Source organism: Elaeis guineensis, chromosome 10 (assembly GCF_000442705.2).
Source record: "Elaeis guineensis isolate ETL-2024a chromosome 10, EG11, whole genome shotgun sequence".
Lineage (NCBI taxonomy): Eukaryota > Viridiplantae > Streptophyta > Magnoliopsida > Arecales > Arecaceae > Elaeis > Elaeis guineensis.
In genome coordinates, this window is record NC_026002.2 from 36,613,685 (window position 1) to 36,632,806 (window position 19,122).

The 19,122-nt window shown below is 35.6% G+C and overlaps 1 protein-coding gene across 4 annotated transcripts; it reads right to left on the minus strand.

Moving 5' to 3' along the window:
* Nucleotides 1-2,582: 2,582 nt before the first annotated feature.
* LOC105052396 (uncharacterized) lies at nt 2,583-13,131 on the minus strand. 4 transcript variants are annotated; one of them, XM_019853165.3, is made up of 7 exons: nt 12,984-13,126; nt 11,705-11,777; nt 11,112-11,595; nt 6,821-8,879; nt 6,069-6,275; nt 4,676-5,020; nt 2,583-3,311 (listed from the first exon to the last, which is right to left on the minus strand). In XM_019853165.3, exons 3-6 carry the CDS (start codon nt 11,480-11,482, stop codon nt 4,703-4,705), a joined length of 2,955 nt encoding a protein of 984 aa, XP_019708724.1. In that variant the 5' UTR covers nt 11,483-11,595; nt 11,705-11,777; nt 12,984-13,126; the 3' UTR covers nt 2,583-3,311; nt 4,676-4,702. The 4 variants fall into 4 exon arrangements, with proteins under 4 accessions (XP_019708724.1, XP_010931494.1, XP_073100570.1 ...); XM_010933192.4 differs by having other exon boundaries at nt 12,705-13,114; XM_073244469.1 differs by lacking the exon at nt 11,705-11,777 and having other exon boundaries at nt 11,112-11,493; nt 12,984-13,131.
* Nucleotides 13,132-19,122: the final 5,991 nt, after the last annotated feature.

Here is a 19,122-nt window from a genome sequence, read left to right on the forward strand (position 1 = left end):
TCATTACTATTGAACACAAAATTTTGATTTGAACTTGTCTTGCAAGTTGCAGCTAATTTTCCATTTATTTTCCTAGTAACTGTGTCATAGATTGCTGATGGTCTTCCAATCTAATAAGAGAAACAATATTTTGATCTCTGCTATAAACATTACAAATTTACCTCCCTTGTCATCTACCCTACCATGGCCTACAAAGAAAACTCTTTAAAGTCATCAAAGCTGAAGGAGAAGATCAAGGAGCAAACTCCCCGTACAAAAAGTCATAAAATACATACAAGGAATTAAAGCTTGGTGCAAAAATATTGGAAGAGAGTGCTTCTCTTTCCTGTTAATATTTCCACTAATTCTGAGTTGGATTCGACTTGCTTGGCGGCAGCCTCCTCAAGCTTGCACTGACCTCTATCTCTGGTTGCCTGTCTGCTGCTGTATGGAAGCCTTTCAGATTTACAGGGTTGGTAGCCACAGGCTCCAACAGCCTTCTTAGGTGGATCTTTTCTCCAAAAGATTTTCTCTGAAAGGAGGAAGGTGATGGAAAGCTCAGATAGAAATGCAGGAGAATTAAAACAGAAAGGACACAGCGAGCTCTGAAGTTGGCTTTCATGGTTGGTTGGGATGGTTAAAAGATGATGGTGGAGTCCATTTATATAAGAACTCTGAGCCCACTATTACACCTTAAAAAGACAAGTTTAATAAAGGCAATAGATAAAGAAAAATTACACTTTCAGCTCACTGAATAAACAGCAAAGTATTTGAGAGGCAAGAGATACCATGTGACAAGAGGATTACACAAAGCATGGTCAACAAAATTGTATTTATCTTTCAGCTGCGAGATACCCATTTTAATTTGGATCATAGCCTGCTTTGTGTCATATGCAATTTAGGCATCACATGGATTAGCATTGAAGCAGAGAAAATTTAAAATAACTCCCTACATTGAAGCATGCCATTTCAGTCCATTCTACATTGTACGAACATGCTACGCTGCATGGTATGTACTGTTTACCTTGATTCACTGCTTTGTATGAACATGACTCTCTAGAAAGGCCAGGTAGCTACCATAACAAGCAAGCCTCACTCTTTATCTTTTTGGAACAATAGTCGTAAGCATAACCAAGACACTACCCATTATTTTAAACTGAGGTAAATGAATTCGGTGAAATCCCCTTCATGATTATGGATAGTAACAATAACAAAACAACAAGATTCAGCCGTATTGTTAATCCATTCCTATCATCTACACCAAACCTCTGAATTCGGTGTGGCATTATTAGACTTTTCAATCAAGCAACACATAGAGGTTATTACAACCTAATACGAATCTACAAATAAATTTCCCTCTGCAGCAATCATAAAAAATAATCCATTCTTTGTTTTCTAATATAGGTTGGGACTTGGAAGTGGCTGATCATGTGATGCTCATTTGACTATTCCATATCTCTGATCCCAACACAATCCTCATCACAATAGTTTATAGGAGTCATGTGACCATGCCACTGATGTCTTAGCCCCTGATATTTTAATTGCAGGCAGCTCTAGATTTAGATGGGCTGGCTTAGCTTAGGTTAGCTGGGTTAGCCAGCTTTCCAGGGTGCATATCAAAACACCAATCAGGTAAGACATAAAAATACCATGTTCTGGATTCCTTTGGCCTGTAGATTCCAAATGAAAATGCCATGAGACTGGTGGGAAGAAACCAGTATATAGACTTACACATGCAAAACGGAAGAGTGTTAGACTGACATTAGGTCATGTCGCCACCGCTAACTTTGTGACAGCCGAGTTCTAACCATACCCTCTTTGTTGAACTCAATCATTCAGGCAGCAACTCGGACAATTTCCTGCAGATTTATTCTTTGTTTTTTTTCTAAAGATTCTCAGAGGTGGATAGCATATGGAACATGGATTTCAGAAATTTTTAGGCTTCTTAATAGAACTCACATGCCTAAAACCAGCATCCATCTCGGAGGACAAATATATAATGATGCTTCCTCAAAATAGTAGCTTTCCTTCTGCTGTGTAGTATCTTCCTTTCCATCATTGCATCACTAGTGGGATTATCTCTGCTTATTTTTACTATTAGGAATTTAGGAGGTTGCTTTTATTTTTACCTACTTTCAGACATTACAATATTCCTTCATACATGATAGGAGGGCAATCAAAAAGAGAACAAACACATCAAGATCTCTGTATTTCTCCAGTCTTCAGGAGAGATTTGAAAAACATACAGGGTTTTTGTCTCTAAGCATCCAAGAGAAAACCATGTAATCCAGGGTTCCGTTTACTTTAACCTAGTTCTGTATTCAAATACAAGAAAACAATTATTAATAGAGGTTGGATGTGTAAATCAGGACAGTTTTATGAACTGAGCATTTTCCACATCCATCTATGTTCCTCCTCCATTCGCAGCCCATTATATTAAAGACTGCCTCATCGTTCATGAGTAGGATCTTACACCAAGGCAGCATTGTTGATTATATGACATTTTATTGGCAATTCACAAAAGTATAATCCATAATTGCTTTGAAGTGCATATGAACTACATATCAATTGTGACATGAATGAACAAACGGTAATATATCTGCCATGATAGGCTGTTATACTTCACAACAAAATTTTCTGTGACATTCTATTTGACCAATGTTGATCTTGGCTTTACAATTTACTGTATATAAGTGATCTTGTATATCAAAACGAGAAGAGGGAAACATTCATATGAAAGAGGTCTATCATTAGGAAGCCCATTTGCTTCTTGGTTATTTTAAATAACAGCGTCTTCAGATCAACGTGTTATGAGAGGCACATCCAACAATGCAGTCCTTGTCAATACTCCACAGCAACGAAAGACCACCTTTTGAAATTGCCCATTCAGACCTAGGTAGCTTATCCCCCAAGAGAAGAAACAATAATATTTTTTCAAAAAAACCAGAAATTCAGTAATGCAATAATTAATGCATAAAGTTTGCCATCGAACTCATTCATGTACACAAAAAATATCAAACAACCCTCATTTTTCTGTATCAGTAATCTTTCTCCATCAAACATTTGGATAACTAGAAAAGAAACTAAAGAAAAAAAAACCTGACACCAGCAAACTTATTCTGTAAGAGCTCAATCAATGAAAAACACAAAAATGGAAAAGAGAAAAAAAGAAAAAAAAAAAAGAAAAAGAAAAACAAACTATATGAAATGTACAAGCTGTATCTATCAATAATGGTTGTTTACCCAGCATGACACTGTAAAACCTTGAAAGATTTCTTCTGATATTTGATATTAGCTCCAGAAGCCGAGAACAACATCCCAATAAAATGAACCTGTAAAACCAAGGCCTGAATTATGCTCAAAGCAGAATCAGTTGATTGCGAACATCAATATATTTTTGGTGTGTTAAATTGCTAAAACTTACTCTATAAAGGATGATTAAATGCAAGATTTGCAATTTGAATTATATAGCCAATCAGGTATTTCTCACATAGTGATTAGTGTAGAATTGCTGTTGAATAATGTATTATTGTATGACAGATATGCATGTTGCTGCTGGTGCTAAGATCTTTTTTTTTTTTTTCCGGTGAAATTGGGTCTTAAATTTACACAAGTACCACTACCAATTTTTTTGGCATTCATGCCAGTCACTTGCACAAGTTTCATAGATGTGTGTGGAAAGCTCGAGAAGCACGCATCAGGGTAAATGCACCACACATATCCACTCTTAAATATACCAAAGATAAGTGCAGGTACTCACATTGAATGTACATATACAAGTCTACTACTTTATATCAGGCAAGCCATCTATACACTCATAATCAAAAAGTTAATAACCAAAACCATTATTTTGAGGTTAGCTTTATGAATCTTTTCTTCTGATAACTTGTCTTAATTTTTATCTTTATTATTAGTACAAGGTTTTCCACAGCCCTTCTCACGACTTCCACTAATGCCATCGTAGGCCTTTCAGCCCACTTTCTAGATCCTTCAACACATTTTCAAGTACCTCTCCTTCTAAGCAAGTTCCCCCCTTTCACCATAATATGACCACTGAAAAGCATCCACACCCATGACTAACCAACCTTATTTTAGATCAACAGATCCATAGAAGCAACCATAGGTCTAGTGCAATCTAATAAAGAAAAAAAAATCCCCTAAGAAATTATTCATTCTAACCATGTAACCTTCACCATCTTCCAGCTTTCCTGGACCTGAACCAAAACAGCATGCCTGTGACCCAAACCATCATTAACAGCCTGAGCCATAATCAACACCATTACCAAAACATGCAACTAACAACCATCTGAGGTTCACGATGAACTTCTTAGAATGTTCACATAATTGGCCTAGCCCATCAGATAGCATCTAAACATCATGTACATTTCCAAGTGTTTTATTTATACAACTGCCTTGTACAAAGAAACTAGAACATACACAATTAGGAAATATATGGTTCATAATGAAATACAGGTATTATAAATTAATAGCACAAAAAAAAGCTCTCCTCGAACAGTTACTTCTTTTAAATCTAAGCAATAATTACTTCTAAAAAATATTGTAAAAGAACATGTAGTTTATGACAAGAAAAACATTAACAGCAATAGATACTCTCACCTTAATAAAGAAACAAGAAAGACATGCTAAAATAAAAGGAAAAGGAAACCAACACCAAAAAGATTAACAATGGACTTACATTCATCAGCCTTCATCTCATTTTTACTCATTCCAGTGAAAATTCTTTCACTGATCTAGGACTACAGATGATATCAAATGGCCTGTCACCAAGGCTGTCTTTCAAGATAGCAACCTGACCCTCTTTGGTGAGAACATCTTCTTCAAGTTCTTCAATTTTCTTTTTAAGAGAAAGAGCCTCGTGATTCAGAAGCATAATTGCCTCTCTTGAACGCTTCACCTCCTCCCACATATGGTCCCTCTCCTCAGAAACTTTCCTAAGTATATTGTGGGTTGCAGTCAGTTCCTTTGTGCACTCTTGAAGATCATGCTGAAGCTGCTTAATGCTTTCATGTTTCTTCAGCATCTGTTTATTATTATCACTTAAATTATTGGAGATAAAACAAATAACTCAGCGAAAAGACCATAATTTAGATCGGTAATTAGCAGCTAACACATACCACTTTGCTCAATTCTGTTTTAAATAAAAGAAAAAAAGCCATAGTGCAGATCATGGTGACAGGCATCTGCCTATAGACTCAAATAATTTTTTCCTGCTAACAATGGACCATGTAGATTTTTTCATTAAGACATAGACTGGCACTGAACAATGTCTATGGTCTTCAAAGCAAATAGGATGCATCTGCTGGTCTATTAATACAATTCATAAATGCTTTGCTAGTAAGATTGTACAATGTAATTTTTATATTAAGACAGTCAAAAAGACAAAAGATGGGAAGCATTTTCTTGGTCTGTAAAACGAAGTCCATAAGAAAGCAAACGATGTAAATTTACAACAAACGAAAATTTTGAAAAAAGAAATTGAAAAAAATTACAAATACATTTATGTATAGTTGTGGATGAAACAAACATACATTCATATGCTTTATTATTATGCCAGCTACTGGTTAATCATTCAACTTGTAAAATCCAGTTGCCGCATCCAATCAGCTTTAAAAATAATAGATTTAGAAAATGATCTAGTAATCATTTTCATTCTGTCTTGCAATATGCACGCTTGACCTAGATTGCAAGCAGCAGCATTAGGCATGCTGACAAACATATCATAACATACAAGGCAGATACACATCTAATATATCACGAACATGGAAGAATATGAATGTCAATTCTAGATCCCGTATAGCTTTTTGCAATGCCATTAATATGTAGACATACACATCAAATATACCACAAATATGGAAGAATACAATTATCAATTCTAAAAACACAATTCAAGCGGTATAGCATTTTGCGATGCCATTAATATGTAGACATTCGGTACTTGTGCCTTCAATTCTTGATATGCATAGGAAATTGTCAGCATCATGGTTGTTATAGTGTACAAATACACAACACATGCATATCGTTAACAAGATAATAATAATGGAAGATATGTTTAGCAGATAATGCCACACCTGAAGCTCTGTATCCTTCACCTTGTGGGTGAGACAGGATAGTTCGTCCTGCAGCCTCTGAATCTCAGTCCGCAAGACATCATGAACCCTTACCAAAGAAGCCAAGTCTGCCTTTAGTTGATCAATTTCCAGTTCTTTGGCACATAGCTTCTCTCGCAGTACTCTCGTTAGCATAGTTTCTGCCATCAATTCATGTTCTAATTCATCCTAGAAAAGTAGAATGAAAACATTAGGCAAAAAAGGATTTCAAAAGAAAAAACCTAGATAACATCAGCAGAGTAGGATCCCCACACAGGCCTATTATCACAAAACTGCACACTGATATTAATCCGCAAATTAGTAGAACTTTTGTTACCATTACTGTTTATATCAAATTCCAGCTCCAACACTGAAAATTACAGTTCTTCCTAGACACAAAAGTGGGCGGGTGCCATCCATGTATACTTTCTCCTCATGTCATAGCTGTTGCCCACGGCCCTTGAATGACAGGTTAGCAGTGATGGCACGAAGAAAGAAGCAGACAATGGAACGCATGTCCCCACATATGCCACCAATATGTAACAGAATAATCTGTCTGGTATTTCATGCAGTAATGCAAGACTACCCTGGACAGGCATTTCAAATATCAACTGTCCAGATCACAAAGATACTTTTACAGTTCCTGATATAATATTAAAACTGGGGTTGGATTTAAAATATTGAAATTTCAGTTTTACCTATAATATTCTAAGACAGTAAAATGTGGACTGTACCTTTGAATGCTTTGATCCACCATGTTCTGCAGTCTCTGACTGACAATCCAGTGCTTGTGAACTGGACTTGTCAGCTAATATTGCTGCTATTGTTTGCATAGTTCTTCTAAAATTTTCATGTCCTCTCCTTAAACTCTGATATTTCATAGTGTAGTCAGCAAATGGATATTCATCAAAGTCATTGTTAGCTTGTTGGTCATGTTCACACGTCTTCTTGTGATTTATAAAGCCCAATAACTCACCAGTAAAGTGATCAAAATCATGGAGCAAGGACAAGCCCTTATTCTGCAAGAAATCTACTTGTGCACAAAGCTCCTGGTCAAGTTTAATTGTGGAGAACCCGCAGCCATTTCCAGTAGCATGCAGGCGATTCAAAAGGCCTATGTTCTCATGCCTCAGGGATTCCAGTTCATGCCTCAAAGACTCCATCTCCTTCCTTAGGTTTTGTTCCACACCTGTCAATCTCAATATCTCCATCTGCAACATACTTTCATGATCGACTCTCTCTATTGATTGCTTTCCAATTTCATCAGTAAAGCCCCGTCTCAAACCATTGATTGTCTTATCTTGTTCGGTGCACACCCTTTGCAAATGTACAACCACTTTCTGCAATTCCTTGTTCTCCCTTTCTTTCTCCTTGTAGCTTCTTCTTATAGAATCCCGATCTTCTTCTGTGCCATTCAAGCGTTCCTGCAACTCTGATAAGGCTTGATGGAAGTCATGATTCTCTGTCCTTGCTTGCTCCAAACTAGCTGTCAGATCATTTACTTGCATTTCAGAATTCAACATCCGATTTCTGGTATCCACCTCAAAACGTTTAAGTGAAGATATTTCCCTCTGAAGAGATACATTTTGCTCTGCCAGGTCTCTTACCCGTTCCCGAAGCCTCTGCTCCTCAGACTGAAACTTTTCAAGCTTCAAGGACCAGTCACTGGACCTTCTGTCCAATTCTTTCTCTAAACTCGATTGCAGTTCATTCTTCTCCTTTTCCAGCCTCCTAGTTCGAATGTCTAGTTCTAACCTAGCCAGTTTCCACCCCTCTTTTGCATCAGACCTCTCTGCAAGTCGGAACTTTATCTGTGATAAGAGCTCAACTGCCAAGTTTTTCCTGTCTTCACTAATATTCCTAATTGTCTGCAGCAATGCTGGCGCATTTAAGCTGCAGTTCTGAAGTTCTACCAGCTCCAAGTCTTCCTCAGATAGAAGCACGATCATTTGTTCGACCTCCTTCACCTTCTTAAGTAACTCTTCGTCTATATCCCATTCCAATAGCACAGAACTTGTGGATTTATCATTTTTATTGCCCATTGAACTATTTTTGAGAAAACAATTTTGACTTTGAAAACCCAACAACTCCTTATTACAATAGTCATTAAAATTCTCATAAGGTGGAGAGCAATCAGTAGAACAATGTTGGCCAATGTCATTTGAACTAAAAGTGGGCTGTGGGTCTGATGAATCCTCATATATATCTTCAATTGTTGTAATAGTTTCAGAGTCATAATCTTGTGATTTCATCATAGATCTCTCATGCAATGCATGCAATGGATTCTCTTGAGTCTTTTTTGTATGCCTCTGTGTAAATGCTGGCCTGAGATCATCTCTTGTCCAATCTTGCATACAAAGGTGGCAACAGATATCTTTTACTTCCCTAAATGAGTAGGTTCTAAGGTTCTCTTTGCTATATGATGGTGAAGATGGTACCACACATTGAGCACATGGTGACCTTCCTGAGCAGGGAAATGCTTTATTCTTTGCTAGACAACAATCATTTTCAGTATCAGGAAAATGGTTCTGAGAATCCTTCTGGGATTTGATTTCCTGATGCTCTCCATCAATGTAGTGGTCTAGAAGTCTGTTTCTATCTAAAACCTGAGTTAGGCGAGCAGCCTTGCATCTTAGTGGAATTGGAGACTTGTAAGGTGAATTTCCTGATAAACATTGACAACCTTTGGATGAACAAGAAGAATCCAGTTCCTCAACAGCATGCAAATGCCGAACTACAGACTGACCACCTCTTTTAGGTCTTGTACAACTTTCCGGACTCTGAGGATTGCAGCTAGAGTAAAAAAATGGGACACAATCAGACCAAACAGTTTGAAATGAAATAAGAAATTTAACAGTGGAAACACCAAATAAGGAGCATCTCCAGATGGTTAGTTCTATGACCAAGAAACCTTTCCAATTTGGGAGGGCAAAGTAGAATCCATCACAAGCAAGTCTGCTTCATGTCTAAAAATGATCATGTTTGTGAGTTGTAGTGCACAAGCACATGTCTGAGAGGGAGATAGTATTTATATGCACAAACACACACACACACACACGCACGCACGCACACACGCATACATACATATGTACGTACGTACGTATGTATATATGTATGTATGTGTATATGTATGTATGTGTATATGTATCTATACGTATACACACACCCACCCACCCACACACACACACACACTTGCACACGTGCGCACAGACACATATATATCGATATATAAATATATAGTTATATATGTGTGGGGCTGTGTGTGTGTGTGTGTGTGTGTGTGTATAGGTTCAGGTTCAGTTTACAAATGGTGTAACTCTTATAGAGTTAAATAATAGGGATCCCACATAATAGTGAATTACATCAGGAAAGTACTTTTAAAAAAAAAAAATTGCTATCAATGAGAAGCCCATATCCAAGAAATTGCTAATAAGGTCAGAGACATGACTTATCATTACACAGTTTAAGTAATTTTAAATTAAAGCTTAGTTGAGCTTCCCCATCATAATATTTAAGAATGATGAAAGTCAAGACAGCAAAATCTGCAACATCACAAATAGTGCTGAGGAACATAATTTAAAACTTCTAAGTTGTTTGGCTCCCAAGTTCTTTGAGAAAATGCAAATGCCCGCCCACATCTTCTGTTTTACATCAGAGACAAGGTGCTTTTAGAAATAACTATGTCATTTTTCCTTATAACTATTTTACTAAAAGCAATAAAAAGTTAATACATCTGGAAAATGACTTCTGCAAAAATCAGAATTCTCATCCACCCATCTTCTATTTTACATCAAATGGAAAATGTTATCATCATTTCTTTTCAGAAATATAAAAGGCAACCAAGCTGCCTGTATTGTTGGGTCATCATTATCATGCAACATATGTTACTAATTGAATTTTATATGTTTCAATTTTATCTGATTCTTATATAAGGGAAAGTATGAAGGCAATCAAAGAACCAAAGGTGATACAAATGCCATTTTCAGCAAATGGATAAATCATCATACTTAAGTATATACTGTTTAACCAGCTGATGAAGTAAAATGCATCAGCTATTATGACAAGGCAGGTGAAAATAAATCAAATATGCAATAAAATAGTTACTCCACATCTTAGGTAAAAGTTAAGGGAAAAAAATTATGAGTAGGAAGTGACAGCATGCAACTGCAGTGAGAGCCAATTCTTTTCAATTCTAACATACTATGAAGTTCTGTAGAGGAACATGCATCAGAAAACTTAGAACAACAAAGAAAGGAAATGTTCTTTATTCTTGCACAAGAGGAATGCAGAAGAATTAGAAAACGTAAGGATTTAATCAAAAGGAAGTAGAAAGCAAAAATAGAACAACCTTATAGCATATATACATATATCAACTAAAACTATTTATTTGTTATGAGTTACCCTTGATTATCAAAACAACTAGAGTAGCATGCAAGCGGCTCAGCAGCAATCTAAAGTGAATTAAGGTTAATATGGCGATATGCCAGTCTAAGCATGATCATAAGTGCAGATGCATTGGCATCACCAGACTGCATGTTTGGCTTGATAAATTTATAGATCATGATATATGAACTGCTTGACTATCATGACTTATAAGTCCATTTTTCTCCTAATGAATGTAGGCGGAGTAAATGGACAGAAATGCCTTAAAAGCACTTCTACCTAAGAACATCATCATGGTGATGTAATTATGCACCACATATTCTATTCAATAAATGATGCAACACTAAAATAAGCACATAAAGTATCTTTGTGTGAACTGATCTAGATATAAGCACTCTTAACCATAAAAAGAAATAATCATATCACCTATTTAGTTAATTAAAACTAGAAATCTGAGAGTGCCTACAAGATGCAAGTACTGTTTCATGCATGCATACAAATAGCATTCTAAAAGTTGGCTTCAAATGAAACTAAGAAAAACACCCAAATAGGCTAATAATCACAATTCAACTAAAAAAAAATGATCAAACAGAAAGAAGAGAAAATCCCTAGGAACAACAAACATATGCTTCCGTAACTTACTGTGAATGGCATTCAGTCACATGACAGGGTGAGCTTCCACAGCTAGATGGTGATCTTCTTAAATTGCTTAAATAATGCGTATTTCCTTCTCCTGTGCCACTTTGAATTGCAGAGGAAAATGAAAGGCTCCTTCTACGATGTGAACAAGATGAAATATCACTTTCCTGGTGTTGTTTCACTGGCTTAAAAGCAGAATACTTGAGCATTTGAGAGCCATCCTGAATCTTTTCAACCACTGGAATTTTTGCATCATTCTGACCTTGTGTCTCCCGATAGCTGTTGACCTTTCTGGAAGATACAGGAGTTGTAGGTGTTGGATTTCTGTTTGCATTGCTGGATGAAGAAGATCTGAAGGAAAAGAACTTCCTCATTTCTGAAAACCCTGTATATTTATGCTCACGTGAGGCATAGAAAGTATCTTTCAAAGAACAATTTAAACACTTCTCTTTTATCAACGGCTTCAATCAGGAGACTAGCGAAATCCCTGATCAAGAAATATATGAAAAATAAGAGTATAAAAACCATGTGAAATCCAAAAAGGAAAACAAAAAAGAAGCTTAGAACCCATATATAAACATTGAAATAGGTCTTACAAGAGGTGAAGAACCTCTCTTAAACCCCAACAATCTCCAGTAAAAAGATGAGGCTGTGTAAGAATCACTTCTCCTGTATGAGATATAAGCACAGAGAAGATTGCTAAAATTATCAGATGTCAAAAATTAATAAAACAACTAACTTAAAATCCTACAAGACCTACACAAAATGGTCAAACAAAAGTCCTTTTTTAAGCAATCAGGAGAAAAATCTGAAAAAGAGAGCAAAGAAGCAATTGAAATGTGAAAGAATCCCATCTGAGGATATGAAGAAACCTGAGTCAGTAAAATCGATAAAAACATAGTTTATGATGTAAAATATGTTCAAAACCAGAAGTAGAAACTAAATTCATATATAAAACTTAAGAATAACCTTGAGCAAAGACTTATAAGAATTTACTATATGCAACAATGATAGAAATAGGACCAACCAAGATGAGACAAAGAAGAACATCCCTACCCTTTGGAACATCCAAAGGGCATAATATTGTAAAAGAGTGACACAAAAAGTAAAAAAAGATTAAAAAAATGGACGTATATAGAGTTCAACAACCATTTTTTTTTTAATTCAAGGGCACAGAAGAAATACTAAGAAAGAAGAAACAAGAAAAATAGTTCAAAAGAAACTTTGGTTAATCCACATAACATGTTCATCATAGAATCAGATTACAAATAAATAAATTTCGTTCTCCAATTATGAAAAAGAAAAAAAACTTACTTTCACTATACTCTCGTAAACCATATAAAACTAATATTCAGAATAACCAAAAATAATAAAACCAAGAACGAGCTAAGGTACGATGCTCCAAACGAATTTATTCGATTAAAATATTATCGAAATAAAATCTCCGAATTCCTTAATCTAACATCTCGGAAAAAAAAAAAAAAAACGTGAGAAAAAGAATCCAATATACAAAACCCCCAAGAAGATCCAAAAGAATACGAATAAAAACTTGAATAAACTTCAGAAAAGACTCAGAAATCAAGAAAAGAAGAGTACCTAGAAGCTCTCTCTCTTCTGCTTACTGCCAAAGGACTCAAACCAAAGCCACCCCGGAAACTAAAGCGAACTAAAAACGACGAGTTTTTAGGGACTCAATGAAAGCAAACGGAATCGGAATCCCATTTATTCTCTCATTAATCACTCAGAGCAAGAAAGTTGCCGTTAGATTATTCTCCGAATCCTTCGCTTTTTTGAATTCCGAGCTTTAAAGAATTCAAGAAATTCCAAGTGATTCGAGAACACATATATCGTTTCCCAATGATCGCAAAAGCGTACCGATTTGTTCGAATCGATCGAACGAAACTTTCTTTGCTCCTTTAGCCTTTTTCTTTTTCTTTTTTCCTTCTATAAATTTCTTCGTATGGAAGGAAAAGGAGAGAGTACGGAGGAGAAACGGCGGCGTTGGAGGATTTGAAGGCAGGTGGTGCAGGACGTAGGGATTGCCATTTACTTTGGAGATATTCACAATTATACCCCGATTTTGAACTTCTTTTATTTTTTAAGGCGAATGCTAGATACATGTGGCCCACAACATCACTCGACACACCGGTTCGATACACGTGTTTGAAAATAGACCGCCATGAATGAACGAAAATCCCGTGGTGGAGCGGCGGGGACTAAAGAAGGAAAGATGGGATAGGCTTCCTCTTTTATCATATTTATAATATTCATCTTAAAATAAAAATTCAAAAATTGAGGAGTTTTCTCTAGACAGAGTCATTAATTTTATCATTTTTAAAAAAATAATAAAAAAAATCACACACAACATTTTTTTTTATCTTCAGTACCAAGTCTCTCCATCTTTCTTTTTTTGCCTGGCCGTCCCTTCTATTTCTAAGATTTTTTTTTCTTTTCGAATTTCTTTCCTCACTTTCATTTTTTTTTTAAGATCTTTAAATCTAAATATTCATAAAATCTAAAGAATGAGATGTATAAATATTTTAATATTATATAAAGTTAGAAAACTGTGCACTATATATTGATACCAATGAACATCATATTCTAAAATTATACATCGATTTATCTAAAAGTATATTTTTAGTTTACTAGATGGCTTAATTTGTCATGCATGTATTATTTGATCATATAATATATATAGGTAAAAAATATGCTTTGAAAAGTATATATCAAATTATCAAGAGATGCTTATTATATTACTATCAAAGAAGCTTTTAATATGTATCAAAAAATGGATAAGTATATATCATCAAATCATGTAGTATGTACTAATAAATATAATATTTTAAAATTTATATAATAATTTATCTGAAGATGTGTATCAGATTGTTAAATAACAAATTTGCTCTGGATAAATCCTTGACTTTTGAATTTCTACTTTAAGATGGACACTAAAAAATATATATAAAAATAAGAAGCCCACCCTATATTTTTTTATCATATGCTCATCCCATGTGATTTTTATTCGGTCTAAATAGTAATCATCCTTATATTGTATTAATCCTTGATGGCCACATGAGCCCAATAAATTGAGAGATAATTGATTGGTTACCGATAGCAACACTCTTTTCATAACTCCATCTAATTGAGCTAAAATTTATTTAAATTTAAGTGGCCATTTATATAAGGTTTGGATGTGGTTGATCTCTCCATTTTTATTGAGCCTACCACAAAATTCTTTTATTTGAGGGACATCATTTACCCCTATAATTGTATCTTAAAGAATATTCGCTGGTGCGATTATTTGATATTTAAAGTATCATGCTATCACTTGTTTCAAATATTTTTTAGTGATAATACTTTCAAAATAAATTCAGCACCACTAGTCAAGATTTAATATGTATAAAATACATAAGAACTAATATTTATCTATTTTAGTGCTTATAAACATAAATAGTAGCAATATAGTGATGGGATAAAAACATTGCATATTCTATATAACTTGCGATTTTCAACTATTGTCTGTGATCCGAATATTGTAAAACTTGTGGAGATCAAATTTTAACTAATTTATATATTTTTTAGGCATAGATTAAATTGAAATATGATATTAGATTGTTGAAATTATCTATTTTATTTTTATTTGATACTTGAGAAAAAAATCTCAAAGTTTGTAGGACATAGGATAGGAGAGTATAGAAGAAGAAGAGAAGGAAGAAAGGGACAAAGAGGAAGGAGAAGACAGTGAATGAGGGCAACTAAATATTTTTGCATCTAAAATCTTAATAATATAAATTTATATTTTTATTTCTATAGCAAGTGGTTTATATACATCTAAAATCCTAATTAGAATTTGCATAAAAATAAAATATTAAAATTTTTATAAAATTTTTATCCTGAAATTTAAATAAAAAATAGAATTCTCTAATTCTCAAATAAAATAATTTTAAATTTTTGTATTTGTGCCTAACATGAGTACGTCTAGATTTCGTACAGGACAGTCCTTAATTATGATGATTTTGATTTTCCAGCCAATTTAAATACCGTATATACTAATTAATGCTGCTGATTTTCATTGGGAGAGCTCTTCCACTGATTCTGATTGAAAAGGATTGAAAGCAAAGCTTTCAAAAGTATACTAACCTGACCCATGTTATCACTGATTGGTATAAAAAATTATAATTTAATATGAAGGTAGGTGTATAGTCTCCAAATGTCAAAGTTAGCAAGTTTCAGTGTTTTCCTTGACAACAGCACCTCCCCCTAACATTTTTTTTTTTTTGAGATTGTTCATTTTATTGAAACATATACAATGAAAGTTGTCTATGGGCTGCCGATTTGGCAATGTTTTATCAAATACTGTACATTAAATATAAATAGGTTTTGCTTACTTCACCCATCAACTAAATGGTGTAAATGATTATGAACACCTATAATAATCCAACTAGGAATTTATCTGGGTCCCTGAGGTGTTGGAGCAAGCCATCAAGTAGTGGGTTTTTTTTTGTTATACTCAAATTATATTTATTTTCAACAAAAGATGACAATGTTTTATTAGTCAAGTAAACTTTAGCCCTCTCAACAACAATGAATGATCTTATTAATTTTATTCTAAGTATAGATCTTCTCCTTTTTTTTTTTTTTTTTTGATGTAAAACTAGAGATCTACTTTATCATTGAAATCTATTAACAAGATTAAAGAAGCAATAACGGTTGTTTATTCTATCAAAATTGAAGTCATGGTTTTTCTTTTATCCATCTAATTGAGGTCACAAATTTCATATATGCTAATAATGCATATATCCCATCTACTATGTTAGAACTGAGTTGCCAACTAGCTAACACAATTTCAAGTGTCACTCTAATTTATTATTAAGAAGCCCAATTGCCTAATTCTACAATAATATACCTTCATGAGTTAATATATGTTGAGATTGATTATGTAGGTAGAACAATGAAGCCATATTAGATCTCAGTCATATCATAGTAGGAATCAAATCGTGTTAAGGAGGCTTCCTTCTTTTCTCTTTGTTTACTGGCAAGTGATCCATTTAGAATAACGCAAAATGGGATTAGTGATCCACTTAATTATGTTTACAAGTTGTACTTTGACCATAATATTAATTACGTGGAACATAAAAATGGTTTTGCCACGGTGATTTGACAAACCTAAGATGTTACTCATTTTTTACCACTAAAGTCTCTGAGACTGCAAATGCCCACCCAATAATCTATGATAGAATTGCATTCAAAAAAAGATTGAAGATGATCGGTTGGAGCAGGAAACCGAGATGCGTGGTTGTCCGGTTCACCAATTTCATAACCTTGTTCAAGAAAAATGTCCCTACATGAAGGTTGTTGGTCCAGGTCTAGGTTTAACAATAACAGCTAGTATAACGCTGTAATGTTTTTTCTCTACAGTTTCCAAGGCCTCCGCTTGTGTTACTTTATATTATTGAATTTATACAATAATTCCTATTTAACCATTCTAAATAAGTGATTGTTATTTGATAAACCTGTTTTTAACGAAAATGTCTATGCCCGCTAAAAATGATTTTCTCTTAGGTGAACAAAATTTCTACCAAATGATTTCATAATTTTACTATTATTCAATCTTATTTAAGTTATAACAAGTATCAATGATCACTGGAACTTCTAGTAATATATTTCTAAATAAAAATAATTCAAAAAATTTTTAGTCATATTTTTCTTGAATTAAACTATCAAATTTTTTATTTAGATGCTATATATATAATTTTTTAAATTTTTTTCCTCAATATGCATGGTACATGTTGGGATAATTGGACTTGCTTCTCCCAATTTACATTCAGTTTTCCGACTATGTGTTAGCAACTAGTGATGGATAACCAAAGTCGGATCATCAAAGAAATTTCGGTTCGACTACAGCATTTATAAAGCTCATCACCTGACATAATATCGGCTTCATAAGGCATTGCTGGCTGTCAATCGACAATCCGACTAATATACGATGGCTCCCGATTGTCTCTTGGATAGCGACTTATCTCAACGAGCCGATCGACTGTGTGACCGACGTACAGTTGGCACACCTGAGACACCGATATATAGTCGGTATGCCAAGATCACCAACATATGTTGGCATATCAGAAACTCCAGCACAGAAGGCACGTAACGGCAATATACCACGATTATCAGGAGGTATTAACTGTCCATCCCATGATCACATAGTGCTGGAATAAGTAAGATCTTACATGCCTAACCATTACAAATAGTTACCAACATTTTATCTATGAAAGGGAGGTAAAGGAACAACGATGGTAGGACACTTTTGGACTAGATTCTATCATTTTAAATTATCTGCTATTCGACAACTCTCCACTGACTTAAACATCGGAGGGTCTCCGCCAGACACAACTCCAGTCAGTGGACTTATTTTGCAGGTAGCTCACATCGGTGATAGGCGCAATAGGAGATTGGACGCAACAGATTAACGCGCTAAATAGGAGCGAGAAATTTCAATCACGATGGTGAAAATCAAAGACCAAAACAACTCCACCAACTTCGTCAGGCAGTCTTCCCACCGAGAAGGTCTCCCACATCCTCCAACGGCAGAGCCTAGTCCTTCGCATCTAGTCGTTACAATGGATGTCCAACAACTCAATGCACTAGTGTAGCAAGTAAAAATCTTGATAGAGGCAGTCTATAGCCTCTAGTAGCAATAAACACAGCAGCAGCAGCAGCAACCGGTGGTGGAGAAGCAAGCACCTTATATTGTGCCATCCAGGCACATCACCGTGCCCCTCGACGATCTCCTTCTCTATCCTCGGAATGGCGATCGGCTCGACATTCCCATCATGTCGAGCCACCACTATCTCGGCACTCTTACCGTGCCGACCACCACCAGCGGCGGTCTCCTTCTCTTTCTCTCCGCCACAGTATTAAGAAGGGGAAGAGACCGTGCGTAGCTTCGACTTCTTCGTCCTTCAGTTCTTCAGTGGATTCCACTCCTGTATTCTCTTAACAATGGTGATTCGACGACTATGAACGTAAGTTCAAAGATTTCGAACGTTAACTCACCCAGCTCTAGATGGATGGCCGAGGGTCATCTAATGACTTTGCCATCTACACCATTCCACCCTTCTCCCGATGCATCCTGAATGAGTTGATCCCGACTCGATTCAAGATGCCATAAATAGAGCCCTATGACGGCTCCACCAACCCAATGGATCACCTAGAAACCTACAAGACTTTCATGATGATCCAAAGAGTGACCGATGCCCTCCTATGTCTTGGCTTTTCAGCTACCATTTGAAAAGCTGCTCGGATCTGGTACTCTGGGCTCCAGTCAGGAAGCATCCACTCCTTCGAGTAGTTGGAGCAATCGTTCATAGCATATTTCAGCACCAACACAAAGATGCCATGGACGTCCGACAACCTCTTCTCCCTCAAACAACTGGAAGGAGAGAAACTTAGAGACTTTGCGGCGTGATTCAACGCGGCCACACTTGAGGTTTGGGATCTCAATGAAGACATGGTTATCTCAGCCATGAAGAGGAGACTCAAGAGCTCCAGGTTCTCCTGGTCGCTTGATAAAATATTTTCCTAAACCTATCCCAAACTTTTAGAGCGTGCATACAAGTACATGTGCATGGAGAAAAGCACTTCTGACTGACGTAAATCAGAAAAGAAAGGTCAAAAAAGGAAGCAAAAGAATGGAGCTTCGATCGAATCTAGTTAGCCACCAATCAATAAGGGAGCTTCACCTCGTCGATGGAGTCCAAAATCAAATTACAATTACAGGTATGACTCCTATACTCCTCTCTCTACTCCTCGTGGATAGATCCTGATGGAGATAGAGAGAGAAGATTATCTTCGACGTCCTTCGCCAATGAAAGTGCCCTCAAAGAATCACAATAAGAGAAAGTACTGTTGGTTCCATCGTGACCACAGTTACGATACCGAACAGTGTATTCAACTGAAGGATGAGATAAAAGATCTCATTCGACAGGGCTACCTCAAAAAGTTTTGATGCGATCGT

Excerpts from the sequence above, each read along its gene's own strand:
- LOC105052396 (XM_073244469.1), bottom strand. The coding sequence starts at position 11,482 with ATGAGGAAGTTCTTTTCCTTCAGATCTTCTTCATCCAGCAATGCAAAC. Across the intron at positions 8,880-11,111 it reads GTGACTGAATGCCATTCACA|CTGCAATCCTCAGAGTCCGG; the intron begins GTAAGTTACGGA and ends TTTTTACTCTAG. Across the intron at positions 5,021-6,068 it reads TGAAGGATACAGAGCTTCAG|ATGCTGAAGAAACATGAAAG; the intron begins GTGTGGCATTAT and ends AATAATAAACAG.